Source organism: Callithrix jacchus, chromosome 10, assembly GCF_049354715.1.
Source record: "Callithrix jacchus isolate 240 chromosome 10, calJac240_pri, whole genome shotgun sequence".
Lineage (NCBI taxonomy): Eukaryota > Metazoa > Chordata > Mammalia > Primates > Cebidae > Callithrix > Callithrix jacchus.
The window spans coordinates 119,885,441-119,895,324 of NC_133511.1; the positions used below are offsets into that span (position 1 = coordinate 119,885,441).

Here is a 9,884-nt window from a genome sequence, read left to right on the forward strand (position 1 = left end):
TCCGCGAGGGGCAGGGGCGGGGTCACAAAACGGGCCCTCGGCCTAGGGGCGGAGCTTCTCCTAAGGGGCAAGGCCGAGACATCCTGTATTGGGGCTGACAGGGCGGCGGGTTATTAATGCTGAGGCTGGGAGGATGCTCAGGGTATTGGGGTCAGGGTGGCATTAGCTCAGCTCAAGCCGGGCCAGGCTGACTCAGCATCCTGCCCCAGCCAGGTCCATCCCCGACAGCCCTGCACTTCCTTGGGCAGAGATGGGAGATGGCGCCGGTGTTGCCCCTGGTGCTGCCCCTGCAGCCCCGCATCCGCCTGGCACAAGGACTCTGGCTCCTCTCCTGGCTACTGGCACTGGCCGGTGGCCTCATCCTCCTCTGTAGCGGGCACCTCCTGGTCCAGCTGCGGCACCTTGGCACCTTCCTGGCTCCCTCTTGTCAGTTCCCTGCCCTGCCCCAGGCTGCCCTGGCAGCGGGTGCGGTAGCTCTGGGCACAGGACTAGTGGGTGCAGGAGCCAGCCGGGCAAGTCTGAATGCAGCTCTATACCTTCCCTGGAGAGGGGTCCTGGGCCCACTGCTGGTGGCTGGCACAGCTGGTGGCGGGGGGCTCCTGGTCCTCGCCCTTGGCCTAGCCCTGTCTTTGCCTGGGAGTCTGGATGAGGCGCTGGAGGAGGGCCTGGGGACTGCCTTGGCTCACTACAGGGACACAGAGGTGCCTGGACACTGTCAGGACAAAAGGCTGGTGGATGAGCTACAGCTGAGGTACCACTGCTGTGGGCGGCACGGCTACAAGGATTGGTTTGGGGTCCAGTGGGTCAGCAGCCGTTACTTGGACCCCAGTGATCAGGACGTGGTTGAGTGAGTGATTTGCTTCTCCCTTCCTCCTCCTCCTCCTTCTCCTTAGCCAGGCTCCCTCCTGCTGCCTTGAAACCCCACCTGGCCCAGAAAGGCAATAAGTAGAGCACAGTAGCAGAGAGGCAGGTTACAGCTGTGCTATTTATTAGCTGTGAAACCCAGGCATGTTACCAAACCACCCTAGGCCCATTCCTTCACCTGTAAAATGGAAACAATAGTACCTATCTGATAGAGTTGTGAAGATAAAGTGAATTATGCTTGGCTGGCACATAAGCCAGCAGTCAGTAAATGTTTTACCATCCTTTTTCCCTTCTCAAACACCTGTGCCCCTCACCTCCTCCCCCAGGCCTCTATCTCCAGACATCCTAAACCCTCTGTCCCTCTGTTTGCAGCCGGATCCAGAGCAATGTGGAAGGCCTATACCTGACTGATGGAGTCCCTTTCTCCTGCTGCAACCCCCACTCACCCAGGCCTTGCCTGCAAAACCGTCTTTCAGACTCCTATGCCCACCCCCTGTTTGATCCCCGACAACCCAACCAAAACCTCTGGGCCCAAGGGTGCCATGAGGTGCTGCTGGAGCACTTGCAGGACTTGGCAGGCACACTGGGTAGTATGCTGGCTGTCACCTTCCTACTGCAGGTGAGTCAGCAAAGCATCTGAGGCCTCCTCCCACCTGGGACTCCTCTCTGCCTCCAATGCTGGGCCTCCTGGAAACGCTGACTCTCTGACTCTTTCCCCTTGCTTCCCCCACAGGCTCTGGTGCTCCTCGGCCTGCGGTACCTGCAAACAGCACTGGAGGGGCTTGGAGGGGTCATTGATGGGGAAGGAGAGACCCAGGGCTATCTATTTCCTAGTGGGCTGAAAGAGATGCTGAAAACAGCATGGCTACAGGGATGGATTGCCCACAGGCCAGCACCTGAGGAGGCCCCACCAGGAGAGGCACCTCTCAAGGAGGATCTTTCTGAGGCCTAGGGGCCTGGAGCTTGGGGTGGGGAAAAGGGAGGGATGGACAAGTTTGGAAACCTCACAACTCTTTACCAAGGCTCCAGGTTGGGGAGGGAAATCCCGGGATTAGAAGGGTTAAGGATAGTCAGTGAGCTGGACTAGGGTAAGAAAGAAAACCAGATATCCTAAGGCCTAGCCCTTGTAGCCAGAACCACCAGGGAACCACCACCAAGAACAGAGTGATGGGAAAGTGACATGGGAAGGCCTGGAGATGGATTCTGGTACAAACTCAATAAAGTTTTTGGATGGAAGCAACTGCTTTTTCTTTCAGGGGGATGGGGGCCTGGGAGAACTGATTTCTGTCTGATGGAGCAGCCAGGACTCCAAAGTTTGGACCCTGGCTTGACCTCTGCAGAGCAGGATCAGAAAGCGACAACCCAATGTAAGAAGGAAAGGAAAACAAGAGGCCCTCCAGGTTGAGATTCTTTATTCTGGAGGTAGGAAGGGATCAGCATGCTCAGGTGGGGAGAGTCCAGCCCAGCTCCTCCAGCCCCCTAGTGCATGCCCAGCCCCAATAAGTTACCCAGTTACTCAGTTGCCCTCCCTCTTGAGTCCGTCTGTCCTTCTACCCCACCCTAGACAGGGCTGACCTGGCTCAATACAAGGGCTGCTTGTCCCCAGCCTGTGGGCAGTGCCACACGGCAGGCCGGGGGAGGGGCAAAGCAGCAGGGCCATGCCGTGGGCCTGGAGGGGCAGAGGGGCCACTTCTGGCTCTGAAGGGTCAGGACTTGGAAAGCCACAACCTGGGCAGGCCCGGGGCCCAGTCCCACAAGGTCTGTGCCTGAAAAGAGGTGGGAGTTGGGGTGGGGCCATCACACCTCAACTGCTGGGTCTGAGCCCCGGCCCTGCCGCTGCAGCTGCTCCTCCTGCTTCATCTTGGGCTTCTCTGTCCGTGTATGCCACACCAGTACCTGTGCCAGGAGGGAAGCGATGAGAGCCAGACCCAGCGGCAGGCAGGCCTCTGGGGCCCTTAGGCTGGAATGGATTCTCTAACCCTCTCCACATATTCAAAGTATAAAGGGCAGTGTGGAGGAAGACTTAGTGCCTCTAAAACGGACCTATTCCTTCATCCTCTCTGTGCCACATGGGTTCCCGGACTCAGGGACGGAGTAGCAGCAGACCACTTTCCCTCCCTGGTTCCCAGCTTCCCCTTTAGTAGAGTCAGCAAGGCTGATCAGAGATCTGGAGAGTCCCTCCTGGTTAAACCACCCATTCCCAGGGTCTCACTGCACCTCCCCAAAACCTGTCCGTCCCAGAGCCAGGTTTCTGTGCCCACCTCCATTCCCTTACCCGAGTGCAGTTGGCAGCCCGTGGCTCCAGGTCCTTGGGATCCACAAGGTGGCTCAGAAGACTGCTCTCCAGGTGGCCCCGGGGAGCGGTGGAATCAAACTGGGCATTGGGTTTAGCCAACAGCAAGGGCAGGGCCACAGCAAATCCAGCCATATCCACAGGGAAGGGCCTGTTGGGCTCCCATGCTGTATGGAAGCCCACAACCCGGCCATCCTGGACCTGAGGGCCCTCAAATCGCAGGCCGCCCACCAGCCCCACAGGCCACACTGAGACACCACGGGTCCAGCGCATCTATTGGAGATTGGGAGAGAAGAAACAGAGGAGTGGTCTGGGGAAGGGAGCAGCAGAAAGAGCCACCTGGCTCACTCTGCCCACTGCTTCCAGCCTTTCACCTAGCAGCCAACGGCAACACTGCTAACCAAGGTAATGAATGCAGCTGGCCACGCCTGGCCTCTTGCCCATCCCCATCCTCATGCTCACCTCCTCAAACAGCTCCCGGCTGTAGGTGTTGTCATCATCAGCAAAATACACAACTCCCTGGGTCCCTGGTGGTGGTGGGTCCTTCTCCCCACCCACAGCTCCCCCTCTGCCCCGGAGCCAGTCCAGGGCCTTGTTCCGCTGCTCTACACCACGGGGACGAACCCAGCCAGGCTCGCCCTCCCGAAGCCGCTGGGCTTTGGGCGTAAGGACCACCAGGTGTGTGAAGAGAAGGCCAGAGGCAGCCAGCAGCCCTGAGACCAGTGGGGTGGGACCCTCAGCGTCCTCTACCAGCAGCCAATGTAGCCGGGGCACCAGGCTCAGTGTCTGGGAAAGCCGTACCAGCTCTGCCTTCTGTACCAGCCTGCAGGGGAGAGATGCAGCACGAGAGAAAAGGGTAGGCACCATTTGCCCACTCCAGCTAGGGCAGACAGCTTCACCTGGGCCACTGCATATATCTCCCATGGTCTTTCCCAACCAATGCCTAAACTCCCTTTCTTGCCTGTCAACTTCATGCTAACACTAACCTGCCCTGTTCTTCCAGTTCATGTCCATCCCTCACCTCAACCCCAGAGCTCTGGCTAAGGGAGACTATAAATTATGGGCACAGGGCCAGGTGCAGTGGCTCACACTCGTAATCCCAGCACTTTGGGAGGCTGAAGCAGGTGAATCACCTAAGGTCAGGAGTTCCAAACCAGCCTGGCCAACATGGTGAAACCCTATCTCTACTAAAAAAAATAGAAAAATTTGCTGGACATAGTGGCATGTGCCTGTAATTTCAGCTACTCAAGAGGCTGAGGCAGGAGAATCACTTGAACTTGGGAGGCGGAGATTGCCATGAGCGAGATCGAGCGATTGCACTCCAGCCTGGGTGACGAGAGTGAAACTCAATCTCAAAAAAAAAAAAAAGTTCGGGCACAGTGGTTCATGCCTGTAATCCCAGAACTTTGGGAGGCCGAAGTGGGCAGATCACCCGAGGTCAGGGTTTCAAGACCAGCCTGCCCAACATGGCGAAACTCCGCCTCTACAAAAACACAAAAAATTAGTCGGGTGTGGTGGCAGATGCCTATAATCCCACTACTCGGGAGGTTGAGGTGGGAGAATTGCTTTATTGAACCCTGGAGGCAGAGGTTGCAGTGAGCCGAAATCATACCACTGCACTCCAGCCTGGGCGATAAAAGCAAAACTCTTTCTCAAAAGAAAAAAAAAAAAAAAAAAAAAGGCACAGCCTTTGGAATCAGGTAGATCTAGTTCTGAAATCCAGTTTTGTAATTTATTAGGTGAAACAACTTGAAAAAATGGATCAATCTCCCTGAGCCTCAGTTTCCTCAACTGTAAAATGGAAATAACAGTACTTTATAACAATGTTGTTTTAAAGATTAAGAGGCCGGGCGCCGTGGCTCACGCCTATAATCCCAGCACTTTGGGAGGCTGAGGCTGGTGGATCACGAGGTCAAGAGATCGAGACCATCCTGGTCAAAAAGGTGAAACCACGTCTCTACTAAAAATACAAAAATTAGCTGGGCATGGTGGTGCACGCCTGTAGTCCCAGCTACTTGGAGGCTGAGGCAGGGTAATTGCTTGAATCCAGGAGGCAGAGGTTGTGGTGAGCCGAGATCGTGCCATTGCACTCCAGTCTGGGTAACAACAGCGAAACTCTGTCTCAAAAAATAAAAAAATTTAAAAAATAAAGATTAAGAGCCAGGCAAGGTGGCTCACACCTGTAATCCCAGCACTTTGGGAGTGAGGCAAGCATATCACCTGAAGTCAGGAGTTTGTGACCAGCCTAGTCAACATAGTGAAACCCATCTCTACTAAAAATACAAAAATTAGCTGGACATGGTAGCAAGCATCTGTAGTCCCATCTACTCAGGAGGTTGCGACAGGAGAATCACTTGAACCTGGGAGGCGGAGGTTGCAGTCAGCAGAGATCTTACCACTGTATTCCTGCCTAGGCAACGGAGTGAAGCTCTGCCTCAAAAAGAAAAAAAGGCTGGGCGAAGTGGCTCATGCCTGTAATCCCAGCACTTTGGGAGATGAGGTGGGTGAACCACCTGAGGTCAGGAATTCCAGACCAGCCTGGCCAATATAGTGAAACTCCGTCTCTACTAAAAATACAAAAAAAAAAAAAAAAGTTAGCGGGGTGTGGTGGTGTACACCTGTAATCCCAGCTACTCAGGAGCTGAGGCAGGAGAATCGCGTGAACTCGGGGGGCAGAGGTTGCAGTGAGCCAAGATCGCGCCATTGCACTCCAGCCTGGGTAACAAGAGCGAAACTCCGTCTCAAAAAAAAAAAAAAAAAAAAAAAGATAATGACTTTCTAAAATACCAGTAGAACAGGTTCTTTTCCTTCTGCACTGGGTTTCCAGAGAGAGGGACTTATTTTAGGGGACCGCTAGGTTCATTCCTCTCCAGAATTTAGCAAAGCAGGAGGCTGGGAGCAGTGGCTTACACCTGTAATCCCAGCACTTTGGGACGCCAAGGTGGGCGGATCACAAGGTTAGGAGTTCAAGACTAGCCTGGCCAATATGGTGAAACCCTGTCTCTACTAAAAATTAAAAAATGAGCCTGGTATAGTGGTACACACCTGTAATCCCAGCTACTCAGGAGGCTGAGGCAGACAAATCTCTTGAACCCAGGAGGTGGAGGATGCAGTGAGCCGAGACTGTGCCACTGCACTCCAGCCTGGGCAACAGAGCAAGACTCCGTCTCGGGGCGGGGCCAGGGGGTATGGAAAGAACAAACCAGGAATGTGGAATGTGGGGTTTGGCCTCTTCTGTGCTTCTTTATCCTTCAGATCTACCTGCCTGTCTCAAGGCTGGTGGTGTGTGTGTGTATGTGTGCATGTCACAGGTGGGGTCTAGAGCTGCCTGTGCCTGAATGGGACGGCCATCTGATTCCCAGATGTGTTAACACCCCTATGGCTACAGATCCAAAACCACATTCCCCAATTGGTTTTGTCAGTAAAACTAATCACATTTTGATTCAAAACAAAAACAAATGTAGATCATTAAACACAGTGCCTGGTAGAGAGTGAACAAAACGGGCCAGGTGCGGTGGCTCACACCTGTAAACCCAGCACTTTGGGAGGTCAAGGTGGGCAGATCACGAGGTCAGGAGTTCGAGACCAGCTTGGCCAATATGGTGAAACCCCATCTCTACTAAAAATACAAAAATTAGCTGGGCGTGGTGGCACATGCCTGTAGTTCTAGCTACTTGGGAGATTCAGGCAGAAAAATCACTTGAACTTGGGAGGCAGAGGTTGCAGTGAGCCGAGATCACACAACTGCACTCCAGTCTGGGTGAGAAAGCAAGACTCTGACTCAAAAAGGAAAAAAAAAGAGTAAACACTGTAATAATACCTGGTAAAACTATTTCTGGACCCTAGTATGACTATCAGGCCAAATGCTTTCAGTGTTTTGTTTTGTTTTGTTTTTAGCCTAATGGAGTAAAAGCAGATTTAGTTTTTTGGGTTTTTTTTGAGATGGGGTCTCTCTCTCTCTCTCTCTCTCCAGCTTTTTTTTTTTTTTTTTTTTGAGATGGAGTCTCTCTTTCTCTCTCTCTCTCTCTCTCTCTCTGTCTCCCAATCTGCGTGATCTCCACTCACTGCAACCTCTGCCTCCCAGGCTTAAGCAATCTTCTCACCTCAGCCTCCAGAGTAGCTGGGACTACAGGTATGCACCACTACATCCAGCTAATTTTTATATTTTTTTAATTTTTAATTTTTTTTTTTTTGGTAGAGACAGTTTCACCATGTTGCCCAGGCTGGTCTCAAACTCCTGAACTCAGGCAATCCACCAGCCTCGGGCTCCCAAAGTGCTGCAGTTACATGTGTGAGCCACTGCAACCCGCCAAGCACTTTCAACTTTAACCAGGGGTTTTTAACTTTCTCAACAAAGGGTCCCTAAAGAAAAGAGACTTAATTCACTGCCAAGCTCAAAATTTATTTGAATTGTTCTATTTTATAATTTGGCAGGAATTTTGTATTTTCCTTCTAGAAAAAGAACTTTTTTTCTTTTTCTTGTTTTTTTGAGACAGTTTCAAAAAAACTGGAGTGTGATGGTGTGAACTTGGCTCACCGCAACCTCTGCCTCTCGAGTTCAAGCAATTCTCCTGCCTCTGCCTCCCAAGTAGCTGGGATCACAGGCATGCACCACCACACCCAGCTGATTTTGTATTTTTAGTAGAGACAGGGTTTTGCCATGTTGACCAGGCTGGTCTCGAACTCCTGACCTCAGGTGATCCACCCGCCTTGGCCTCCCAAAGTGCTGGGATTATACAAGTGAGCCACCGTGCCCAGCCTGAAAAAGAACTATTTTCCCACAAATCTTTGAGTATAAATATGGTTCATTTTTCTTGTTTTTGGCATGCTATAATTTGAGAAACATCTCCCATCCCAGTGCCTCCCCAACTCCTCATCATCAACTCCAACTTCTTAGATAACGCAGACTTCTTGGATACACCAGAGCCCATACCTGGCGTAGGTGGGGGTAACAACATAGATAGTAGGTAAGGCCTCGGGTTCAGGGGGCTGGGCAGGGGCAGGGGGTGGCCGTCGGAGCTCTGCTTGCAGCTGGGAAATCCTCAGATCCTTCTGCCGAAGCTGCTCCGCTGCTGCCCGAAGGGGAGGAAGGCAGTCACATGGCTGGCCTGGTCCCAGGAAGCATCAGTGGGGAAAGAGGGTAGAGGCAGAGAACCACAGAATGTTCAGCATCCCACAGGACCATCATCTTCTCATTAATTCCTAGCCAATGCAGAATTCCCTTATTACTTCACTAGTAGCCTTTTTCTATACCTCTGGTGTGGGGACCTCACTGCCTCAAGCAGCAAACCCTCTCCTTTTTTTTTTTGAGACAGTCTTCCTCTGTCGCCAGGCTGGAGTGCAGTGGCATAATCTTGGCTCACTGCAACCTCCCCCTCCCAGGTTCAAGCAATTCTCCTGCCTCAGCCTCCCGAGTAGCTGGGACTACAGGCACATGCCACCATGCCCAGCTAATTTTTGTATTTTTAGTAGAGATGGGGTTTCACCATGTTGGCCAAGATGGTCTCGATCTCTTGACCTTGTGATCCGCCTGCCTCGGCCTCCCAAAGTGCTGGGATTACAGGCATGAGCCACTGTGCCCGGCCGACCCTCTCCATCTTTAATAAATTCCATTGTTACAATTTTATGTTGGATATTGGACTGATTCCATCCTTTCTACCTGCTGGCCCTACTTTTGCCTCCTGGACTCATAACAAACAAGCTGATGTCCTTATCAGGACAGTCTTTCAGGTCCAAGGTGCTAACCATTACGCAACGGAACCCCCTTTAGGACAGTCTTTCAAATACCTGAGGATAACGCAGTGGCACTGTCCCTAAATCCTTGCATAACGGGCAGGGTTCAATCCATTCCCTTGGCTGTGTGACCAAAGACTCATTGTTAAATTCATTTATTCCATCGTAAAATAAATATTTATTGAATACTATTCCTAGGAGGCACTGCCTTAGGTGCTGGGTATACAGCAGGGAACAAGACAGACACAGTCCCTCCCCTCACGGAGCTTTCAGTTTAGTGGAGGAAGCAAACACTAAGCCAAGAAACAAATTAATAAAATTATTACAAACTGTGATGGGGCCATGAAGAAAATAATCAGGATAGAGAATAAAAAGAAATGGAATAAGAACCGTAACTTTAGCTACGGTGTTCAGGAAGGCCTCTCTGAGGAGGTGACATTTGAGCTAAGACCTGAAGGATGAGAAAGAGGCAGCTAAGGAAGAGCTGGAAGAAAAGCACCCCACGCAGACGGAACAAGTTAAGCACTTGAGAGAGCAATGCGCGTGGGGTTTTAGAGAAACTGTCAGCAAGCCAGTCAGGCTGGAGCAGAGCGAGGGAGAGGGGTGGGAAATGGGGTTGGAGAGGCGGACGGCAGCAGGATCATGCAGGGCCTTGCAGGCTCTGGGAAGGAGTCTGGATTACATCCGAGGTGCTGCGGCCAGCCGCGGTGCGTTCTATAGAGGGGAGTGCGCCTGCAGCTGCAGAGCTGTCCGGAGGGCAGCGCGGGATGAATGGTGTTTGCCGGGGGTTCATCCCCAGGGCGGGATGCACAGCGGCGGGCGCCCTCGGCCGGCCCGCCGCACCCCCGCCCCGCCCCGCTCACCGAGCTGTACCAGCGCGTAGAGGAGGCCGGCGATCGACACCAGGAAGTAGGCGAGAAACACGTTCTTCAGCTTCAGCTTCATGGCCGCGCCGCGGCGGGCGCCCGAGCAGGAGGGGTCTGGAGGGGACTAG

General features: G+C 52.8%; 2 protein-coding genes across 7 annotated transcripts; one reads left to right on the forward strand and one right to left on the reverse strand.

Annotated features, from left to right (window-relative positions):
* Positions 1-232: 232 nt before the first annotated feature.
* On the forward strand, positions 233-2,100 carry ROM1 (retinal outer segment membrane protein 1). Its single transcript, XM_002755427.6, has 3 exons — positions 233-847; positions 1,237-1,483; positions 1,598-2,100. Exons 1-3 carry the CDS (start codon positions 258-260, stop codon positions 1,814-1,816), a joined length of 1,056 nt encoding a protein of 351 aa, XP_002755473.1. The 5' UTR covers positions 233-257; the 3' UTR covers positions 1,817-2,100.
* A 159-nt stretch (positions 2,101-2,259) lies between these two features.
* Positions 2,260-9,872, reverse strand: B3GAT3 (beta-1,3-glucuronyltransferase 3). Of its 6 annotated transcripts, XM_078341230.1 has the most exons (7): positions 9,754-9,872; positions 9,287-9,341; positions 8,945-9,013; positions 8,091-8,265; positions 3,620-3,980; positions 3,140-3,430; positions 2,260-2,760 (listed from the first exon to the last, which is right to left on the reverse strand). In XM_078341230.1, exons 3-7 carry the CDS (start codon positions 8,982-8,984, stop codon positions 2,662-2,664), a joined length of 966 nt encoding a protein of 321 aa, XP_078197356.1. In that variant the 5' UTR covers positions 8,985-9,013; positions 9,287-9,341; positions 9,754-9,872; the 3' UTR covers positions 2,260-2,661. The 6 variants fall into 6 exon arrangements, with proteins under 6 accessions (XP_078197356.1, XP_054097468.1, XP_009006585.1 ...); XM_054241493.2 differs by lacking the exon at positions 9,287-9,341 and having other exon boundaries at positions 9,764-9,872; XM_009008337.5 differs by lacking the exon at positions 9,287-9,341.
* Positions 9,873-9,884: the final 12 nt, after the last annotated feature.